Genomic DNA, 25019 nt, shown 5'->3' on the forward strand with positions numbered 1-25019 from the left:
CTTCCTAATAGAATTGATAGTAAAAAAAATATTCAGGTATCAGAGCACAAATCTCTAGGGTATATAAAGAGCTCAAAAAGCTAGGCACTAAAAAACAAATAACATAATTATTAAATGGGCCAAGGACATGAACAGACACTTCTCAGAAGACGATATGTAATCAATCAACAAATATATCAAAAATGTTCATTATTTCTAGCAATTAGAGAAGTGCAAATCAAAACTACTCTTAGATATCATCTCACTCCAGTCAGAATGGCAGCTATTATGAAGACAAACAACAATAAGTGTTGGCGAGGATATGGGGAAAAAGGCCCACTCATATATTACTGGTGGGACTACAAATTGATGCAGCAAATGTGGACAGCAGTACGGAGATTCCTTGGAAAACTGGGAATGGAACCACCATTTGACCCAGTTATTCTTCTACTGCGTCTATACCCAAAGGACTTCAAAACAGCATACTACAGCCACATGGATGTTTATAGCAGCACAATTCACAATAGATATACTGTGGAACCAACCTAGATGCCCTTTAGTTAGATGAATGGATTAAAAAATGTTGCAAATATACACAATGGAATATTACTCTGCAGAAAAAGAGAATAATTCATGGCATTTGCAGGTAAATGGATGGGGTTGGAGAAAACAATGCTAAGTGAAATTAGCTAACCCCAAAAAACAAAATGTTGACTGTTTTCTCTGATATAAGGAGTCTGACTCATAGAGGGATAGGGAGGGGGAGCTTGGGAGGAATAGATGAACTCTAGATAGGGCAGAGGGGATGGGAAGGGATGGGGCAATGATGGTGGAATGTGATGGACATCATTATCCAAAGGACATGTATGAACACATGAATTGGTGTGAACATATTTTATATACAGAGATATGAAAAATTGTGCTCTATATGTGTAATAAGAATTGTAATGCACTCCACTATCATGCATTAAAAAATAAAATCAATTCAAAAAAATTTAAAAAATCTAATTTTTATTTGATTTAACGTAAGCTCCCCTTTCTATTATATTGTATTAAGCTTCTATTATGTTCATGGCAAGAGTAACTTATAAATTCTAGTATAATTTCATATTCTTTCTATGTGATCTCCATATGGAGAGCTTTGTCACAATACACAGACAATAGTGGGCTTCCAGCCATCAAGGAAAAGATAGTTTATAGTAGAAGCTCTAGACTATTAAAAAATGGTACAAGTGATACAATCCAGTAAATACTACCCTTTAGGCCACTTCTAATTTTAATCTCTCAACTTCCCCTCATGAATTTTGCTTTTAACTTTTTACTGATGAATGGTTTGTACATCTATATATATATCTAATGTTTCAACTTATGTGTTGATATGTTCATATCAATTTAAAAATAGCTTTTATTGGTATATAAAGTATTTATATATAACATTAATTACATATTTCATATATGCTATTATATATTTTTATATATTAAATGCTTCATATATGCTTTGTACATTTATTTGCAGTATTTTATGAACAAGTTCATGATTTCATTTGGATCAACTGGATATATTATCCTGACCTAAAAAAGGGAAAAACAAGAGCAAACAATTGAAATCAATAATCAGTAAATATTATTCTTTTCTTTGAAGTATACCACTCATAGCATATTTGATTAGATGAAGGGTTCACAATCTTTTAAAACATGAGTATCACACACTATGATAATCAAGACTTGTAAGAAACTTCATAGAGAAACAGAATCTTAAGTAGTAATTGGAAGGGAATATGAGGTAGACAAAGGGAATATGATACCCATCCAGAATAAACATATATAATCACATTTTTTTCATAGCAATTTAAAACGAAAATTGGAAAAAAGGCAGACCCAAGAATAAAATCTTGAACTTGAGACTTTCAGTTTCCATTTTACCAAAATTAAAGGGCAACAGTAGGTAGTGAAATGTATACTTTAATACCTACACTTAAGATAGATGAGATATGAGAAATAAAGACATATGTTAGGTAATTTTGTTCACATTAAATATTATGTATGACCTTTGGATTATTATAAATACTAAGGTATGATAAGGTAAATATAAGTTCAATACAAAGTGAGTCTTTCATACTTATTGTTACGAGTTGTACCCCTTTTCCCAAATAATATGCAGAAGCCCTAAGTTGACTGTGATAATTATACATTTAAGGACAAAATAAAGGTAAATGGCATGGTAAGTGCGGGGCCTTAATTCAATATGAACCATATTTCTATAAAAAATGATCTCTCTCCCTCTATGTACAGAGAAAAGGCCATGTGAGAAGTGAGAAGTGGCTGTCTGTAAGCTAGGGTAGAGAGCTCTCATCAATAACTAAATTTATCAGCACTCTCTTGTTACCTTTTAGCTTCCCAAACCAAGAAAACTAATTTCTATTGTTTAAGACACCAGTCTATGGCATTTTGTGCTTTAGCACAAGCAAACTAATATTCTTCTTGGTTTACAACAATAATCTAAGCAAATGAGTAACATATTTCACTCACATTTTATTCTATTGTCAGCTACCCTTGAAGATTATAGTCCAGTTTTGCAATTTAATTACTAAAATGCTTTATTCCATTCTTGTGACATTTCTTAAAGACCTGCTAGTAGTAGATTCATGATATCTTATTTCTTAGTATTATGCAGCTGTATTGTCATTTTCTCTATGTTGTAATTATTCTTTTTGTGTGCTTTTTTCTGGAATATTCTAATCAATCCTCATAGATGGGAATCTAGTAATTATAGGATGGGACATTTAGCAATTATATTTTAATTAGGGAAAACACAGTATTAGGAAACATTCTAAACCATAGTATCAGCCTAGGAAGCAGACAAAAGAAAGCTACAAATATGAAGGATGCTGGTGCCAGGATGTGAGGAAATGGAATATTGGAAGAAGGATGGACAGACAGAATAAAATGTTAAGCACTAAAAATGTATTTCATTTACTTCTCATTTTTCTTTTTGAGAATTAGATTGAATAAATCCTCAAAGCAGAGGTATATAAAAAAGACCCAGAGGGGTGACAAATCTTGCATTTTTCATTTTGGGTAAAAATCTCTCCAATTTGAAAGGCTGCTTTTTTATACGATTTTATAATACTTAATATTATTTTTTGTATGTGTGCTAGGGATTGAACCCAGAGTGTTTAACCATGAAGACATACCCAGCCCTTTCTTATGTGTTATTTGGGAACAAGGTCTTGCTAAGTTACATAGAGCTTCACTAAATTGAGGCTGGCTTTACACTTGCAATCCTCTTGCCTCAGTTTCCCTATCAGCTGGTATTACAGGCATGCACCTTGTCACTTTTTAAAGATCCTTATATATAAATAGTCTTTCATATTGTGAAAGTATAGAATAAATTGCTTTGTTTTTCTTTGTCTCAACTCTCACTTTGACAATAAATAGTCATGTTCAGTGTGTACTTAATAATGGAAAAATCACCTCACAGTGTTATTCTTCCAACATAAGAAATATCCTTCTCTCAGGCCACCTTTATTTGAATGTTTTGTAATCATTCTAACCTAAAAAATAGTGATAATAATTTCTCAACTTATTTTAAGGGTTTATTTAAGTTGATGTTTGCTTATTTTTAAGCTTATTTAGTACTGCCTTAAAATTTCCTTATACTTTCCTTATACTTCCTTATATTTTCCACATGACAAACAATTGATATTTATTGATGAGACCTTTTAAAGCCTTGCAAAGCTCTTGCATTTTATGTTATTATGTACATAGGTACTGTTTGCAAGAAAATTAAATATTTAGATTTAGATTGTCTCAGAAGACAAGGTTATGAAACAATAAAATATGACCCTCAGTCAAGGTTACTCTGAAAAAATAATGCTTTTTGTGAAATATTTTAATTTTAATGTCATATTTCTATTATACTCTGGGAATTTTACAAAGAAGTAACACAGTAATGTAATTGTATTAAAATGGTCCTGATCATAGCAAGAAATAAAATAACGTAACTTCTGTTCTTAAATGAAAAATCTTTGCGTGTTACGCTAGTATATATGTACAACTATACATACAGATATGTATCTACTTATACATGAGAAAAGATCAAAAGTTTGAAATTTCTGCAAAATATACAAAATAACAATGTTTTAAAAAGAAAAAAATATAATTGGTTTTAGGATTTATCACTGTGAATTAAGTTATGCTTTATTCATGTCATGTATTTTTCCTATTTTTGATATGGCTCAACATAAAAACAAATTAAATTTTTAAAATATAGGTAATAGTTCAATTTAAAAAGTTTATACCCAAAAGATAAACACTAATGAAGTATGGATTAATCTGTTTAAAATTTAATTATGAAAACATTAATAAGTAACTCTTCAAAATTTCTATTACAAGATATAGCCTTTTATTAGGTGCTGAGTATGTAAAAATATTGGAAGTAAGATTTTGAAGAACTAACAAAACATTAGTATAAGTAGACAGAGGCCTCAAAATGATTTAATAAAATATAACCAGCTCTAAAATGGTAAAACAAGGTACTATGGGAACACTGAAGAAAAGCACCAATCTTTGGAAATGGGTAGAAGTGCTTAAGCAAGTCTTAGAAAAAAGTCTATCTTGTGTTGAATGCTCAGTGGTGAACCTGACAATCACATGTCTAAGTATGAGGATCAGGGTATGAAAATAGACATAGAAAATTTTTTAAAATCTGCGTTTCTTTCTATAAGTAGTTTAATAACTATAGGAAAGAAGGTTTTAACAGAGAATAGTGTATGCAATGCTGAGAATTTGATATAACACCTACATGTATATGACATGTGCATTTCAAAGCCACAGAACACTGAAATTGAATTTGTGTTTTGAAAAGTTCACTCTGGAGGTTATGACAAGTGGATATAGGTAAGAGAAATTGTTAATGGATTTCAACAGTTAATAGGGAGTCCAATATAATATATGATAAGGCCTAAATCTAATGGTCGTGACAATATAAAGAGGAGCTTTAAAACAATTTAAAGTTGCTCATTAAAAAATTAAAAATAAAAATCTTCTTGAAAAAATGGAGCAAAAGGCAATAGTTGTTAAGAAAAACTTTAGAGAGAAAACACATTTCTACACTATGTTGCTGGACATAGGATCAGAACAATCATTCTGGTCTCCTAAAAAAACTGACCAATCTCATTAAGTTGGTATTTATCATTTAAATAGATCTTTACTTTGTATTTCAGGCATAACCACTTTATTTGCCTATTCATACATATTTTATCAAATATTGAAAATAACAATCATTAGCATGAATGTATATTAGTATGAGGTGAAATATGATGGTCTGGACAAAATTCTACCCTTTATATTTATAATAAAGTATATTGTAAGTGACAACTCACTGAAACCAGATTTCAGGTGTTCTTTGTGCTCAAATATTCATCACTCCCTAAATTTTTACCGAATATTTGCCATCTCATATTCTTAGCTTACTTTTGAAGAGTACAGCACTTATGCTGAATTGTAGCAAATTGGGAACTTGTTTAATGGTTCGGAAAACTCTCACAGCTGACTGAATAGAGAATAATACACTCATTATTATTTATGACTCTATTTCCAGGTCTTTATAGGTCAGCTTATTGAATTCACTGAATATGTTGCTTTTTCATCTTGGTAAAACCATATTTGCAGGCTACTTTGCAATAGACAATCTAACAGAAAAATGTTACAATTCTTTAAAAAAACATAAAACACACTTATGGTATTAACTCCAAATGAAAAAAATCTGTAGTTTATAAAACTTTTAAAAATTCATAATATTAAAAAGAATGTATCCACTAAGGCCAATGATTCCCTAGCGTTTCTCTGGATTATTCCTTCCATGAGTCTTTAATACACATTAAAAGTGTTCTTTAGAAAAGCAGGGATTCCAGGAGCTAGACTGGGTTAGTTTTTTAATTAAGGTACTTGAGAAACATTACTATAATAATTTGCATTGTAAACTTTCAAGAGGACTATGACCTGATAATTTTTTACATTTATAAACATGAAACATTTTTCTGAACAATACCTTCAAATAAAATTTGAAGAGAGATAAAGCACTGGGAAGTGCAAATCTTTAGCAAATCATTGAAAACCTTTCAGAGACCAAATATAAAGGTAACGGGAGGCTTAATAATACAAAACTCAGAAGATTTTTGTAGGTAATTTATAATTTTGGAGTCAGCATTTGACACTATCCTATGGGAAACACAAGCCTATTTTGGCTTAAAATATCCCATATTTAATCCTTACACATACATTCAAAGTGTATTTATTCTGCAAAAGCATTGAACATTATATAACTCTATTCTATTTAAAGTAACAAAATAAAAGAAATTTTAAAAACTTGTAAAAATAAGAAAACTGGATGGGGTTGATAATCAACTTTAAGTAAATTTTGACAAAATATAAATATTTTACATGTAGTATCCTCCTTAGTCCCCTTTCTATAATACTTGCTTTTAAGTAATCTAAAAATTTTATGATCTAGCAATAGGTTTATTATGAAATATTTTAGGAGAAAATTTGCAGAAAGCACTTATCATTATTATAGAATATTTGAACTGCTAAATAAATCATAGAAAAAACATAATTTTTGTTGAAAAATTAATATAGCCTTATTAATACACTTAAAATGTAATAGACAGTTAAAAGCATGAACATGGAGATACTAATTTTCATTACTGATGCAATAAAATATACTTAAAGAGTATAATTAGATAAAGGAACAATAAATGACTTGGATATAGATTTATTAAATTATGGTTACTACATGTAAAATAATTATATATTTGTCAAAAAACACTTAAAGTTGATTATCAACACCATCCAGTTTTCTTATTTTTAAGAAATAAGGAGTGTTAAGAGTCTCAGTAAATAACAGGTTCCAAGAAAACATGAGTATTTAAATAGTATTTAAATTTTCAGGAAAATCTTTCTTCTGATCATAGCTAATTTAGACTTTGTGGTTTAAGTAATCCAGCTTTCTATTTAAGATATAATCTGAAAAATTCAGCTATTCAGTGTGTGTTGTGTCTACTCTGGGTAACAGGATAACAGCTTCTACTTATACATCTTCAATATGCCAAGATATAAGAGTCAAATGATTTTTTTTTGTTTGAAAGCATATTCTTATAAGGAAAAATAATTCTTGTTGGAGATTTAGTTTCTCAAAATTCCATTTCACATGTATCAATGACTTATTAAATTTAAAATATTATCCCAAATAGACTTTTTATTCTCATCAGCTCAAAATCTACCTGAAAAAAAATATTCAAGGGGATGGATTTGAAGGTGTTTTCTGGAATAAAAATCTATGAAAGTAAGTAAGGTAGATGCATTTTATTATAGCATCATATGATCATTCATATATTTTAAAATATCAGAAAACAAATTCTAAAGTGGCCAGAATATGTTGGTAAAGAAGCTAGCAGTAGATATGAAATATTGCTGTAGACATAACTTTGAATCAACAATGGTCAAAAAATCACACTATTATTTCATAAAGCATATCAACAAAAATTCTAAGAAAGGGAAAAACATAGTGCATCCACTAAATGAATTCTACCTGATGAAATAAATTAATGTAAATATACCAAAAATTTATGCTAATAGCAAATCCGGGATTATTTTCTGTAATATAAAATTGAACATATGGAAAATAAATAAATTTTCTTTCAATTTATCAGGGAATTGAATTAGAAAATTTGATGTATGTTTGAAAAATATTCAATTAACATGTGTGCTATCTTCTTAATGACTGGAATATGAATTCATATGATACTCAGCATAATAAAATTATTTTAAGATAATTTTCCTTTTTGTAAAAAATCAGCGTTTTAAATTATTATGAAAATTAATCTGAGTCATTTAAATATTTTCTTTGCCAGCTGATGGTTTGGTAAGCTTTATCATTAGAGTGTGCTGAAGATACATTGTATGAGAAAATATTTTGTTCTCTGGTGCCTGCTCTTCAGGTGCCTGTAGTGAATGCAACTTTTTCATTACCTTCCTCTGTACTAGGTGGCGGGTATCATTTATCTGATTCCCGCTCAGCTGGTTCTGTAGCAGCAACCGTGGTGGGATACATGGTGAGAATTCTCATGTATTCTAGGGATTAGGTTTCCAGCAAGTTCTACCATTTCATCAATCACCATAGTGACCTCTGCTATCTCGTAAGCCATGACTCTTCTTGATTAAGGGTTTGGAAATTAGTGGTGAGATGGTGGGGGCTCTTTCTTGGGTGCTTAATTCTTGGTCCTATGGGTAGAAGTTACTATTGCTCCTTATTTTCACAATTACTGTATTCTTTAGCATTAACATATGCTAAAGAATTCAGTAATTAGTTTCATACTTTCTATTCCTTCCTTATCCTAAATTGTTGTTAAAGTTAATTGTAGTTTATATAAACATACCCTGCTCAGATTTTTATGTGCATTTGTGTATGTATGTATTTTTTTCTTACTGGTTTTAGCTAACTAAATCCAGTCACCTACAGAACTATTTTTTTTCTTCTCAGTTTTGAATACAATGCATTTATTCTTTGAAATTCTAGTCTCCCAATCTTCTTTAGTTTTATTCCGTAAAGTGAATTTTGGCAGAATCAGCAATGACCTTTAGGTTGTTAAATACAAAAGCAATTATTAAGCCTCTTTCTATTTGACATCTCAGAAGCATTTGATATCATAGATTGCTCACTCCTCTGAGATGGTTCTTTCTTAAAATCCCAGGATATCAGGTTCTTTTGCTTTTTATTCTATTTAATTCGTTACACCAATTCAAACTAATTTTTTCTTCTTTTTTTCTTATTTGCTCTGGTTGAATACCCTACAACTTCATCATTTGTCATCTTTCCTTGTCTAGCTAAGCTCAATTCTTTGGTAATGCCATTTCATTTTATGTCTTTAAATTTTATTTATGTGATAACTGCTTCTTGATCTTTTAAATTGATTTTCTTTTCTTTTTTTCCTGGTTCCAGGGGTTGAACCAGGGGCAACTGAGCAACATCCCAGTCCATTTTATGTTTTATTTTGAAACCGGGTCTTTCTAAATTGCTGAAGTTGGCTCCAGAGCTGCTAGGATTATAGGCATGCATTACCAAGTAGGCTAACTTTTTCCTGATTTATATTTCCTTGCTACCTGTTTACAACTTCTGAATGATACATTTGATTACCCACTCCACATTTTCACTTAAATTATTAAGGTTCTTTAAGAGATAATTCAGCTTTTCCACATCCTAAATTAAAATCAGTAGCAAAGGTCTAATGTTTTAAATTGCATTTGTTTTATTAAAATATTTCACAATATTTATTATTTCACCTACAAATTACTATATCCTTTTAAATTTCATGATTATCTGTAACATAAACATGATTAAAATTAAATTCCCTTTAACTTTTAAAATAGAAAAATAATTGTTCTTGCACTGTATGGAAAACATTGAGAGCTTGTCTGAAGTTTCCCACAGGGGAGCATAGCTAATCATATATCTTTGATGTCTTTGACTGAAGAACTGTCTTCCTTATCAGGGAAGGTGGTCCTCTTTGACCCAAAGCATGGCACAGGGAGGGTGAGAGAGGAAGGAGATACCTGCCTAGCCAGCAGATCAGTCAAATCAATTTTGGAAATCAATGAGATGGTGGATGTCACAGCAATATTTCCCTCATATCCCTGTGTAGTTCTCTTGGTAAATGCTATCTATATTATTTTTAAATATGTATGAAGATACTTATGAACTAATTTAATTTTTAAATTCAGTTGCATTTATTTTTTGGAGTGAACTTCGTTTCCTGATAAGATGTCACAAAATTTTCATGTAGCAAGTCTTTAAATATATCATGGCCTTAGATATTAGAGGAATGTTGATAAATTTATGTTTTATAAATTTATCTAACTAAGAAACAAATGGGATATTATATTCCATTCAAATTTACTTTTGCAATGTCAATTCAATAAAGGATTTTTAGTAAATTCAGAATTATTGTGCTCCCATCCCTGTTTATGACAATGTTCTCAGTGTTCTCTGTTAGATTCATTATAATACATCAATGCAGAGATTTATGTCAAACCTAGACAAATCTTTTTTCTTATTTTTTTCTGGTTGATACCCTACAACTTCATCCTTTGTCATCTTTCCTTATCTAGCTATGTTCAATTCTTTGGTGTTGCCATTTCATGTTATGTCTTTAAATTTTATTTATGTGCTAACTGCTTCTAGAAGCATATGATGTAAACAAATAGTTAAAATAAATGTAGCCAAAATTCTCTTAATGCCTAAAATAAAGTTCTTATTTGTCCATTCAGAAAGATTTGAGTTCAACTAGGCCAGGATCTATTTTTTGTGAGCAAGACTTTTTTTTTTTTTTTTTTTTTTTTTTTTTAGTATTGGGGATAGAACTCAACTCTACCCCTGAGCCATGCCCCTAGTCCTTTTTATTTTATTTTTATTTTTTTTTAAATTTTGAAACAAGGTCTCCCTAAGTTATTTAGATCCTTGCTAAGTTGCTGAAGCTGGCTTTTTTGAATGGGTTCTTGATAGCTACTGCCTCAGCATTCCAAGCATTTGAATTATAGGCATAGGCAAGGTGCCTGGCTGTGAACAAGAAAGTTTGTTATTCTAACAAAAATTATTTGAAGAAAGTGATAAAAGCAAGCTGAACTAAGCAACAAAATACAATAGGAAGCATTTAATGGGAAACATGCTTAATGAGAGTATATACACACACACACATATATGAATGGCATGTGGGAGAGTGAACTTAAGTGGAGACTACAAACTGAAATGGAACTGTGTTTATATATATATTCATATATATATATATATATATATATATATATATATATATATATATATATATTATATGGATATATATCCAAATATATATCTCCTGTTGGTTCCATTCCTCTAGAGGACCCTAATATAGTTGGTCATGATATTTACTGAGAATGAGAAAAATAGTCTTCAGAGTTTGTAATAATGTAACTTGAACTTTGAATGTCACTGTAGTTTAAATGGTCATAAATCTAAATAGAATTTAAAATAACTGAGATTTTAGAAGCATATATTGTCTATTTTTTTCATTTTGAAGACACTGCTTTCAGATTTCTTTTAGAGAAAAGTAATCCTATTCCATTTTTGATATTTTAATTTTGTAGAGAAGACTATTTCTATATTAACTAACTAGATGACAAGCAAATCAGAGAGAAAACAAGCACAGTAACAAGATGAAAAGATAACAATGAATGTGAAAACATTCTATTAACTTGTTTGAATAATTCTTTTGGCCTTATTCATTTGAAGAGTTAATAGATTTTCTATTCTTTTCATTTATAAAGATAAGATCTACAATACATTAAACACCAAAGTTTTGCAGACCAACTTAGAGAACTGTTGGGCTTATCAGGGACTAGTTTAGAGAAGTAAAATTAAACAAAACATAAATTACTCAATAATGCAACTTATTTGGTATATCTTCCATTGTGATTTATGAATTCTCTTTTTGTACTGATTTGCTCTTTATCACATTACTTGCTTTTCATTAGAGTTTTTACTCATGGCTGTAATTTTTGTGGGCAACAAAGTCTTTATGTCACTGGTATCAGATCATTTGTCACTATAAGATTAAAGACAAAGGTTGGAGATCTTGCTCTTGCTTCTTGTATTATTATTACCACCACAGAGACGCTTTTGGAATAAATTTAGAAGAGTTTTCATAAAGAAATCAATTATTATAAAGTAAAAGTAGTCTTTATTTCCTAATATTAAACACTTGAGTGTCTTTATAATTTTATTGTTATCAGATTAAACCATATTCTTCTATATCTAGACAATATTTTATAATTACATTGTTAATGTTTTCCCATTAACTTTTGCTACAGAAAATAAAAGTAAATGCACCTGTGTACAAACACACACACACACACACACACACACACAGCTACATATTTAAAGAATCAATAGGTTTAATTACTGAAATAATACTAGTTCTAAGTTATGAAGCAAAGTTTATCTGTATATCTTCAACTTTCAAAATTTTCTCTGTGTGAGATTTCCCTGAATATCCTTTAGCTTTATTATATGTAGAATTGTTTTCACTTTATATTTAGAGAAACAAAATGACTGTCTAAACGCTGAACAGAAAAGAATCCACCAAAATTGATATTTATGTGTACTTTTTTTGTGTTTGTTGTTCTGGGATTGAACCCAGAGCCTTGAGCATGCTAGGCAAGCTCTCTAACAATGAGCTGCCCCTCTGCTCTATGTATACTTTTAAAGATGTACATATAGTAAATTTATATACATTTGGGTATATATATTTGCATATATATATATATATATATATATATGAAACTAAAATCAGTGGAAATGAAAGTTACAGAATATTAAATGTTAGTCATTCTTTTAAATCACTTAAATTTCCATATTTTTTCATTGAAATTTTAAACCTTGGGGTATTCAAGAAAAATATGAAAACTATTATACAAAATTCTATTCCTCACTTATTTTAAATAATAAGAGTTCATTCTTGAAGACAGCTCAATTATCTATTGCTTTCATTTTTCATTTTTCTCTGGTACTTTCTACAGCAAAGTAAAATAGTTGAATTTATTTCAGTTTAAGCTATTGCATTTCAATACAGAATGAAAGATATTGTTATTTCTGAGTCTTTTTATGTTTTCTTTTCTGAAGTTCATTTTATTTACTGCTTTTCTCATATACAATCCATATTTTTTTACTAAAGTTTACATCCTCATTATAATTTCTATACCAAATTACCATAATTAATACCTCATAATGGCATGTACTCATTTATAATTAATAAAGAATATCAGAATAGATTTTCTCCTATGGACCTAACTAATACTTATACACAGATACACATAATAGACTAAGTAATTAGAAGCATGAGAATGCTGATTGTGAGTAAAGATTGAATATATTTTGAAATCTATTTGGTACATTGCCTCATGAATATAAGACAAGATTATTATTGTAAGCTAAACTTATTCTTTGGCACTAATATGTCTTTTATCATGTAGCCACTGCTGATGAAGTCCCTTTCATTGCTTTTATTGCTACATTTTATTCTAGAATTCTTTTATACAATTGCAAGATATAATCACAGAAACACCTGGCTTAAGTGTAATTTCCCATTACAAAGTCTAACTTTATTCTAGAAGCTATTTTTCTCTATATGTATTTACTTTTGTCTAAAACATCTCTTTAAATCAACTTAAATATTTCTGTTCTTACCCTGGTCACTACTTTGCAATATTTTGGTTAATGATACTGTAAATATTTCACATTGATTTCTCACATTGATTCTCTCACTCATCTGAAAGTGATCATTTATATCATCAGGAATTATTTTACAAAAGCACAAATCAAATCCTGTTCTCAAGTCTCCTTCACGACATAGTTCAAGTACTAATTAGCCAAATATTTTTTAAAGTAATCCTTATTTCACTAGAAAAACAAAAATTCTTTCTCCTTTAAATATTTTTAGTTTATAGAAATGTAATTTGTGTTTTAATATATGAAACACCATATAATCATACATTATAATAATGTAAAAATATTACATATATTAAAATTATATATATATATATATATATATATATATATATATATGCATCTATCCATCTATGGAAAGAAGGAAAAAGAGAGAAAGAGAAAGGAAGAAAGAAAGAGATTAGCATTGAAACTGTTATTAGTTTAGTTAGTTTTTTTTTTTGTTTTTTTTTTTGTTTTTTGTACTGGGAATTGAACCCAGTGCTGTGTGCATGTAATACAAGCACTCTACCAACTGAGTTATATCACCAGTCTTTATTTTAGTATTACTTAGAGTCATGGTTCTTCTAATACTTTTACTCTTATGTATGCTGAATCCTTGCTGCGGCATGTGGTCCAAATAACTTCCTCTACTATTAAATGGTTTTCAGTTTTTTCTTTAATATTTTTCTCATTCACCTACCATATTTTGTTTGAAATTCCACATGTCCTACCTATATATGTCTTGATGGTAGCCCACACAAACTCCTTGTTTGTGTGTGTTTAAATACACATAGCATATGCACTGAAGTCACTTAAGGGTTGTAAAAGAGCTGTATATCATTAGTCATTGTAAGAATTATGACTCTGGGATCAAGAAAATCGTGTTTCCGGTCACATTAACAGATTTTCATGAAGAACCTAAGATGCATATAAGTCCACATTAAAGGCTATAGAATCCTACATTCAGCTAAACTCTCTTCCCACTCCCTGTTTGAACACTGAGGTAAATATGAAGCTAAACAAACAAACAAACATCACACTCATATGTTAGGCAATAGCTAACAATGAGCAATGAAATGCTTGGCAATGTCACAAGGGTTCTTTAATTACTTTAGTGTCTTCTTTAAACTACTTTCAAAGTAGAGGAGAAGGCCAAGGGTGGTAGCTAATTTGTAGAAAATAAACAGAAGCAAAGGAGTTAATGGGAAACTACATCAATTGAAAAGGATTAAGGAAATAACTCTTGACTAGGTCCATTGATATTGATGTGAATCTTGGAATTATGGCTGTAGGTGTCTCCATTTGTCTGGGAAGGAAGATTCCTTTAGTAGCACAGATGCACTAAGATGACTTCTTAACAGTTATTGGCCCCATTAATATGGGATTGACCTGTAGATGAAATCCCCTCTAAATAGGATGGCCACTATGATAGTTCCAGAGAGGACCAATTGCGGTAAAAAATTCCACCGCCACATGTGAAGAAGGAGCTGATCACCTGATTGGCTAAGAGTATAGAAGGTGGTCCCCAGTACTCCTGGTAAACATCAAACAGTAATAAATTTGGGGACAGTGTTGTCTTCTTTGTTGTTGTCTGCTTGGAGATGGCCCATTCTCTTCCTCTCTCAAGAGTGCTCCTGCATAAACCTCAGTTTGCTTTTACTTTATTTTCACCTCACTTTTATTTATAATAAAATTATCTTGCATGATATTTTTTTGTATGACTTCAGAGTTTTTTTATTGGAACATGAGAAGCAAGGTTCGGAATTTCAGCTCCCTGCTTTTCTGAGACAATATCCCATTAGTGGAAGAACCACATTAGTGCTAGGTACAACTTGATTAAAATCCAAGCTGCAAAACTTAATAGAAAGATGGTAATCATGCTGATTCTTTTATTTACTCATTTGTGAAATGGGACTAATACCTACTATATATAAGTATTATAGAATTTAAATGACATAAAATAAATTCTGCTTGATAACTAAAGAAATAAATACATGTTAATTCCTCTTTCCCCATTTTTTTTCCTTCTCCACTGTCTTTATAAAAACCTTAAAAACTGCTACATTCAGAATGGTTTTATGGCCTTCCAGGTGAGAGAGCACACATGGAAAGAAACCTTGAATTACAGTTAAACTATCTCTGTGCATGTTCAATTATGGCCAGCTCAGATTCTCAGGAAAATTGGATTTTCCTCTTAGCCATGTGACTTTAAGAAAACCACTAACCTCTGTAAGCCTGTTTTCTTTTTTCTCTGTACATGTAGTAAATAATCCTTCCCTTTTACCTACATTTTTATGATTAGAAATATTGCAGGTAAAATGCTTTTAATGATTTGCAATTCACTAATAATAGTTATGGAAATAATGTTTTTTTCTGATATACCAATAACATTTTATAAAAAGAAAATATTTTTGCATTTTTCTTCTGAACATTTATTCCTTGAAATAATACATAAAGATATGAGTATAGTACCACCAATTTGAGAACTTGAAGATTGGAAAATAGATAAATACTATGTTTATGCCTACTGGACATTGTGATAAGAATTCATTTATACTGGTTGCTGTGGTACACCCCTGTAACAGCAGACTTGGAAGTCTGAGGCAGGAGGATTGCAAGTTCAAGTCTAGGATGAGTAACTGAGACATTATCTCAAAATAAAAAATAAAAATGACAAGGGAGGTGGCCCATTGGTAAAGGATCCCTGGGTTTAATCACCAGTGTATCCCACCCCCTAATTAACTTAAAATCCTTCTACTAGTTAGTCATGCCAAAATAAAATATTACTTAAAAAATTAAATGTTAAAATATTTCTTCAATAAGGAAGATAAAGAAGCTGAACCTTTAGAAACATACCCTAATGCATAACATATAGCTTTAAGAACAAAATGATCTCATAGGATTGCATCTCTTTTCTGATGTTCAGGTGGGAACTTCTCCCCATAGCTGATGACAGAAGAATGGGAAATGATGGTATGAAAGAAAAACCATATTGTGAGAAGATAGAGCCCTGGTTACATTCTTGATCTCCTCTGCTGGGCATCCTAATATTTCTGATAATTTTTGAGCACCAGTTTAACTCCATGCTCCCTGCATTTCAGTAAACAGTGTAAATGGCTGGATAATAATGGCTATGCCCTAGCATTTGTTATTGGATAACGACCATCTACCTATCATTGGCTATCTTTGGCTAGTTGTGATCAACAGCCACTTGTGACTTGAGAGAGGATACAAGATGTGAAAATATCTAACATCAGCAGTTAGCATGGGAGATTTTAAAAAATCCATTTCTGGTATCACAATTTATTCTTTGTCCAGTAATCTAAATCCATGGTTTGTTTCCTTTTGAAAGTGCTGCATTATGACAAACTCATGTAATTTGTTTAGGAGGTACTTGTATAAATTCTTTACCTCTGTTTTATCTCCTTTTTTCCTCTCAATAGTAAAATAAAACACAATTACTGCTTTCTATGTATGTCTTCATGGTTTTCTACTTTTGATTCAGAGATTTTTTAAACTTTTTAAATCTTAATATATGACCACAAACTTCATTTCTGTATTAGCTATTAACATTTCATCCTTTCCCATTATATTTTCTTGATGGCCTAAGTCTCTACATTCTTAGTAATATATGTATTAGTGAAAAATGTTGTGATGATTTGGATCCAGATGAAGAATCTGATGAAAGGAATAAGTCTCCCAATAAAATATATGCACATAAAATTTAACATATTATTTCAGAGGTCAGCTCCATCTTTAAGATTGATTTTGGATATCTCATTGTTTAGAGACGTGATTTAAATCTTGGTATTTCTAACTCTCTCATGGCTTAGTTTGTGCTGGCAACTGCCTGTGTAAAAGTGCAGATCAAGATGTCCCAATTGCTATGGTGATACCAGCCAAAAGAAATTATGTGCAAAGGCTCAGAGTTATTAGTCATGACCCTGAGTTCAGCACCAACTCCCTGGGATAGAAAATTCTGAGCATAATAAGATGACCTTAATGTCTTAGCAGTCTTGCATCCTTCAGATTGTCTGCTTTGTTAAAACTTTACCATAAATAAACTTTTGATGATGAATCCTATATAATAAATGTGCTGAGATAGCTCTGGGTCACTGCTTCTCCATCAGAGAGCAGTGTCACCCCCAGCCCCACCTTTTTCTCTCTATGTGTGTCTGATTGTCTTTTCTTCATCCCCCATACTCTTGGTCCAGTCCAGTTTCTTTCCCTGAATTAATGGCTGTGCTGAGAGCAGAGATGAGAGGGCCATAGCAGCTGATAAAGCCAAGTCCCTCGATTAGCAATGCTGTACATAGATAATTTGCAAAATTACAAGTTTTAACCAAGACTTCAAACATGTGAGTAGATAAAACATGTTGTGATGCTTATATTTAAAATAGTTTTTCAGTAAGTTGTGTCTATGAAAACAGAAACATACATAATTACCTGTGGTGGAAGTAGTGTCAGTCGTATGAAGGCAAGAAGCATGCTCAGGTCATTGCTTCGCCTCTGCATGTCATACTTGACCCACATCATTAATGCATGGAAGATGGTTTCTTCATCAGGAACATTTACATCATCACTGGCTAGTAGTTTATGGAGCTCCTCAGCTGGAAGGAGTAAAAACTCCTGATTTCTTATAACTTCCATTATGTTTTCCTGGAGGGAGAAAACATTTTGGCATAAATTCTGCTTCACTTTTATTTGGCAAGTAAAGCATCTCAGAAAGAAATGAGAAAAGTAGTCAATAACCTTTGTTCTCATTATAACATAATCCTTGAGACTCAATACTTCAGAAACTAGAAGCTGTTAAGATGAAAGCATTGTAATTGTAATTGAAGTGTAAATGTATCCGAGACAGCACAGATCTTGTAATAACTGGAGGATTATAATGTTGAGCTTTGTTATGTGGGCAGAATATACTTAGTGATTAAATGCTTTAAGTGTTTAAAGTGTTAAGTGTTTAAAAGTTTAAGTTTTTAAAGTTCTATTTCTCTTGTAAGTTCTCTTTTCTTGCATTTTCCTAAAGGATTTTAAAAAGTCACTGCTTAAAACTTTGCCTAGAGATTTTTCCTAAAAATATCCCATTTCATCACTCATGTTGCTGCTTCTACAAAACACTAGGACACAATTTGACCAACTATTTGCTATTCTACAAAAAAGATGGCTTTCGTTTTAATTTCAGTATCATGTCCCTCAGTTTGGTCTGACATACAGTGAGAAATAAATTTCTTTGTTTATAAATCACCCAATCTCAGGTATTTTTATAGCATCCTGAAAAGACTAGAAATTGATATATCCTCAGAAAAAAAGATAGTTGGGAATCAATTTAACAAAAGAGGTGAAAGATCTATACAATGAAAACTGCAGAACCCTAAAAAAAGAAATCAAAGAAGACCTTAGAAGATGGAAGTATCTACCTTGCTCTTGGATAGGAAGAGTTAATATTATCAAAATGACCATACTACCAAAAGCACTACACAGATTTAAACAATTCCAGTCAAAATCTCAATGGCATTCCTGATAGAAATAGAAAAATCAATCATTAAATTCATCTGGTAAAATAAGAGACCCAGAATAGCTAAAGCAATCCTAAACAGGAAGAGTGAAGCAGGTGGTATCACTACACCAGAACTTAAACTATACTACAGAGCAATAGTAACAAAAACAGCATGATATTGGCACCAAAACAGGCTGGTAGACCAATGGTACAGAATAGAGGACACAGAGACTAACCCACAAAATTACAATTACCTTATATATTTTTTGGCACAAAGGTGCCAAAAACATACATTGGAGAAAAGATTGCCTCTTCAACAAATGTTTCTGGGAAAACTGGAAATTCATATGCAACAAAATGAAATTAAACCCCTATCTCTCACCATGCACAAAACTTAACTCAAAATGGATCAAGAACCTAGGAATTAAACCAGAGATCCTGCGACTAATAGAAGAAAAAGTAGGCCCTAATCTTCATCATGTGGGATTAGGCCCCAACTTCCTTAAAAAGACTCTGATAGCACAAGAATTAAATCCAAGAATCAATAAATGGGATGGACTCAAACTAAAAAGTTTTTTCTCAGCAAAAGAAACAATCTGTGAGGTGAACAGAGAGCCTACATCCTGGGGGCAATTTTTTACCCCTCACACATCAGATACAGCACTAATCTCTAGGGTATATAAAGAACTCAAAAAGCTAAACACTGAAAAAACAAATAACACAATCAACAAATGGGCCAAGGACCTAAACAGACACTTCTCAGAAGAGGATATACAATCAATCAACAAATATATGAAAAAATCTTCATCATCTCTAGCAATTAGAGAAATGCAAATCAAAACCACTCTAAGATATCATCTCACTCCAGTCAGAAAGGCAGCTATTACAAAGACAAACAACAATAAGTGTTGGCAAGGATGTGGGGAAAAGGTACACTCATACATTGCTGGTGGGACTGCAAATTGATGCAACCAATTTGGAAAGCAGTATGGAGATTCCTTGGAAATTTGGGAATGGAACCACCATTTGACCCAGCTATTCTTCTCCTCAGTCTATACCCATTGGACTTAAAAACAGCATATTACAGGGACACAGCCACATCAATGTTTATAGCAGCACAATTCACAATAGCTAAACTGTGGAGTCAACCTAGATGTCCTTCAGTGGATGAATGGATAAAAAAAAATATGGCATACATATACACAATAGAATTTTACTCAGCATTAATAAAGAACAAAATCATGGCATTTGGAGAAGATAATGCTAGGTGAAATAAGCCAATCCCCCCCCCCAAAAAATGTCAAATTTTTCTCTGATATAAGAAGGTTGACTCATAGTGGGGTAGGGAGGGAGAGCATGGGAGGAATAGATTATGAAGTTTAGATAGAGCATAGGCGTGGGAGGGAAAGGGAGGGGCAGGGGGTTAGCAAGGATGGTGGAATGTGATGGACATCATTATACAAAGTACATGTACAAAGACTTGAATTGGGTGTTTACATACTTTATATACAAACAGAGATACAAAAATTGTGGTATATATGTGTATAAAGAATTGTAATGCAAAAAAAACCCAACAACAAAGTACATGTATAAAGGCATAAATTGGCATAAACATACTTTATATACTGAGATATGAAAAATTGTGCCCTATATGTGCAATAAGAATTGTAATGTTTCCCACTGTTGTTGTGTAGTTCAATAATAATAATATCTAAAACTGTGAAAGCAGCCTTGTATCTGGGTAAACGGTAATGTCTAGAGGTCTGAGATATTATCAAAATGTTCTTTATCATCCACATTTCTACCAGCTTTGTGATCATAACCACCTAGATCTCCTAGAAAACTTGGGCTTTCCCTACAGCTTTCCCTCACCAGAATTGTAATTGATATTCACTACAATAAACACTCTTTCTAGAATAGACTTCAAAACTTTTCTAGCTTCTACCTATTTTCTAGTTCCAAAACTGCTTTCATATTTTTATTTTTTATTTTGTTGTATAATATCCCAATTCTTGATACTAATTTCTGTTCAGGATGATATAGGAGAACATCCTAGATTGAATAATTGATAAACAATAGAAATTTATTTCTCCATATTTTGGAGCCTGGGAAGTCCAAGATCAAGACACTAGCAAATTTGCTCACAGAGGGCTGGGCTTCTTCCTTGTAAGTGGAATCTGCTCACTGTGTTTTCACATGATAGAAAGAGTGGAAAGATCCCTATAAACTCTTATTTATAAGGGAAAGAATTCCATTCATGAGGGCCTTGCCTTCATGTACTCATGTCATAATCACTCCCCAAAGGCCACATCTTTTATTTTTTAGAGAGAGGAGAGAGGGAGCGAGAGAGAGGGAGAGAGAGAGAGAGAGAGAGAGAGAGAGAGAGAGAGAGAGAGAGAGAATTTTTTTAATATTTATTTTTTATTTTTCGGTGGACACAACATCTTTTTTTTTGTCTGTGGTGCTGAGGATAGAACCGAGGCCACACGCATGCCGCTTGAGCCACGTCCCCAGCCCCAAGGCCACATCTTTCTACCATCACAAATGGGACTTAGGCTTCAACATATGAATTTGGGAGAAGACAAAAACATTTAGACTCTAAGTTTCCCTAAAATACTCCTACCTATTGGAAACTTAGAATGTGAGCTTTTGTGGAAATAGTGTTCATGCAGATGTAATTAGTTTACTTCAAAATCATACTGACTTAGGCTGGGACCTAATATAATGACTATTGTCATTCTAGAGAGAAATTTTAAGATCTACAGATCATAGTGAGGTGAGCTCAATCTGAAGAAATTGGAGAAACAAGGAAAGGAAAGATGTGTGAAGATAAATTGGGAGATTAGTTACGCTGCTGCTACAGGTCAAGGAAGACCAATGAATTTTTCCAGGATACCAGACCTTAGAAGAAGTTAGGAAAGATTCTTCTCTGGGGACATCAGGAATGGCTCTGTGCACAATTTGATTTTGGAATTTTGGCCTTCAGAACTATGAGATAATATATTTCTTTTGTTTTAAGTCATTCGTTTTGTGGGGCCTTGTTATGGTAGCCTAAGGAAACTAATATACATTCTAAGAGAAATTGAAAAAAATATGTTTACAAACTCTCACATTAAACTAAGAAACTATAGCAATTATTCCCAATATTTTCAGTGATAATTTCTTGATTCTTTATTTTATATATTAATGCCTCTAAGAAACATGGCATTCCCATATCTCATGTTGAGGTCAGGAAAAATATGGACTTACTTAAAGGTTCAGCCTATTCTTATATATGTATATTTTCCATTACTTCTAGAATTTACACTTTCTATACCTAAAGAGTGATCAGAGTTAACTCTCCTTAGTTATCAAGGGCTTCTTGTAAAAATGACATAAATGTTGTTATACTCACGTATTACTGCTAAGATTCTAAACTATTCAGATTTTAAAATCAGTTTTCCTTGGCTTTGGCTTATTTTCCTTGCATGAAATTTTAATCCCATATCAAAATGGTTGAATGAACTCTTGAACACTAACTTAAAATTTCAAAGGGAATGAAGACCCATTATGCTATAGTCAAACTTTGCTATTTTACACATGAGAATGTTGAGACTCAGAGAGGAACAAACATAGTTCCACTTCTAATAAAACCAGGGCTGGAATTAAAATTCAATCTCTTGTCCTTTATGACACCTTCCTTTACCACTACCTGGGTTATGTACCCTTTGAGTAATATCTTTCTGATTCTCCTCTGTGTATCTGTTGGTAAAGCCAGAATTAGACAGACAGTCAGTATAGGTAGGTAAATTAAAACAGGTCAGATCAAGTCAGGACAATTTTGAGTGAGTCCAAGGAAGTTGGATACTGTCCCCTGAGGGACTGAAATGTCAATTCCTTCAGAGCTCTTCTTCTACCCTTATCAAGAACCTATCCCTGCTCTAACCTGTTGCTAAGGTAACCTGTCCTAGAAATTGCCCCTACCTACAGGGAGCTATAAAGTTGTTAATTAATGAGTCCTGGGCTGCACCATCCTGCCCTTCCTCCTCCAGCCTACCTGTTTCCCACATTTTGGCCATCCCACCAAGCATCCCTGTGCCTAGTCACAAAGGCAGGAAGGAAAAAAAATAAGGATAAGAGGGCAGGACATATAAAAAGTAAGCCTAGGACATATAAAAAGGGCAGAACACCTCGCTCACTTCTTGGGATACCAGCTATGGTCCCCTTCTCCCTCCTGGAAGAAGTCTATGTTATCACTTTTAAAATAAACCCTGCTTTATATGCTTGCCTTGGTGTGCTTCTCTAATGTTCAAACTTTGGTATTTGAGGGAGCTAAACTAGTAACCAGCGGTATCATGTCTTATTTTGACCTATGGATGTATATGCACTCTGATTCTTGAATGCTGACCTGCATTTTCTTTACAACCCTTGGTATTTCTGAGTTCCATGATGAGGCATGGTGATTATCTGTGATTTACTTTGGAGAGTTGCCCAGGATTTAGATCCCAACCTTATTAATCATTGGCTATGTGAATTTAGAAAGCTGGATTTCTTATACTTAGATGAGGATAACTATAGTATTCACTGGAAAGCACACTTTTGAGGATTTAAGTATGAAGACTGGTTTAAATTTCTTATAAAAATGTGTGACTCCTAACAAGCATTATGTATTTGACATTACTATTCAGCATCTGATCCTACCCTTTACTTCAACTTTCTACAGTCTATATTTACATTAATATCTTCCTTAATTTCTTTTCCAAGTATTCATTTAAGCAACCAAATTTTGTTGAGTGATTACTGTAGGTCTAGTATATATCTAGTCCTGGAATACAGAGAAAGAAAATAAAAGAAGGGAAAGAGAGGGAGGGAGGGAAGGAAATTTGGGGACCTACAAATCTAACTTTCACTTTCTAAAGAGGAACACAAAATGAGGTTATAAGAGATTTAAGGAAATCAAAGGGATGAAAATGCAAATGGAAGGAAGGAGTTTGAATGAGTGGAGCTCTACTTTTTTTCTCTCTGTAATAAAAATTCCCAAGGCTAGAAAATACTTACTATGGAACCATGGATTCATCAGCCACCAAAGAAACCGTAACATCTTCTGGTCCAATTCTCATACCTTCGTTTGCCAGAGTGTAATATTGGAATTCCTGCTACCTCACATAATCTCAATTGGAAATGATCTTTAAAATCATTTCACCTAGTTGTTATTTTCAGTGATAGGAAACACAGTACATTTTGAAGAAGCCAATGTCATTGCTGAATGGCTCTATCAGAAAATTGTCATAGTATTGATGCACAATATGCTTTTTTATAATATCTTAATGAATCCTGGTATAAATCAATTACTATCTATATATCACCATTTCAAACACTTGAAGATTAATATTCTTGTACTTTGTATCTTGCCTCTTAAAGGCTGTAGAACTATCATTCCTTAATCTCTTCAGATGATCCTAATCTCCAAAACCAGAAAAAGATGCTGGTATAGAAGATGCAGTTTTAGATGAATTCCCTTTTGAAAATCCTGCATTTTTCTTATTACTTTAGAAGTAAAAACAATAAATAAAAAAACAGATATTTTCAATGACCATATTACTTATTTGCATAATTTTTATTTTTCTCAGTGAATTTTCCAAATATAGACAGAAAAACCAAACATGAACTAATCACTACAAAAACTTTATTTTCATATTGATATATATGTTCAAATTTCATTCACTGAACATAGTGACATGTATAAATATAGAGTATGATATTTACTAACACAATACTAATATTATTCAGAAAGAAGGAAGGGTTTAAAGAGCTACAAATATATCCAAGTTGAATAGTGTTTCCTGTTTTCTGTTTATTTTCTCATCAATTTTTAAGAGAAGAATATTAAATAGAATTTAACTTATATAATGAGTTCTTGCTTGATAACAGCAATATAAGGAATGGATATTTAGTATTTGCCACTGTGTTTTGTTGTCATAAACCTCTATCTTCTTCTGAATTTCTTTCCACCAGACTAAAGTGAATGGCTGTGGGTTGTTTTTATTAATTTTTATCACCCACTAAGCATTGGACACTTGATTGGTAGTAACTACTTTTCTTTGCAAAACACTTAACTTTCAATGCTTTACAAAAATTAAACACATTATAATAATTTCAAACTGTATCTAATATAAGAAATAATCTTTGATGAACTCTTGAGATTATTATATGGGAAAAAAATAACTATGTTAAATGCCATAAAATACATGATTTTATGATTGA

At 31.9% G+C, this 25019-nt stretch overlaps 1 protein-coding gene across 1 annotated transcript in view; it reads right to left on the reverse strand.

Moving 5' to 3' along the window:
• LOC144250990 (kelch-like protein 1) overlaps positions 1-25019 on the reverse strand; it is a 381896-nt gene that overhangs the window by 154101 nt on the left and 202776 nt on the right. Inside the window, exon 5 of the mRNA XM_077794135.1 lies at positions 17723-17935. Within this exon, the coding sequence (XP_077650261.1) occupies positions 17723-17935 (213 nt within the window). The remainder of the gene's footprint in view (positions 1-17722; positions 17936-25019) is intronic.

The sequence above is a fragment of the Urocitellus parryii genome, chromosome Y, assembly GCF_045843805.1.
Source record: "Urocitellus parryii isolate mUroPar1 chromosome Y, mUroPar1.hap1, whole genome shotgun sequence".
Classification (NCBI taxonomy): Eukaryota; Metazoa; Chordata; class Mammalia; order Rodentia; family Sciuridae; genus Urocitellus; species Urocitellus parryii.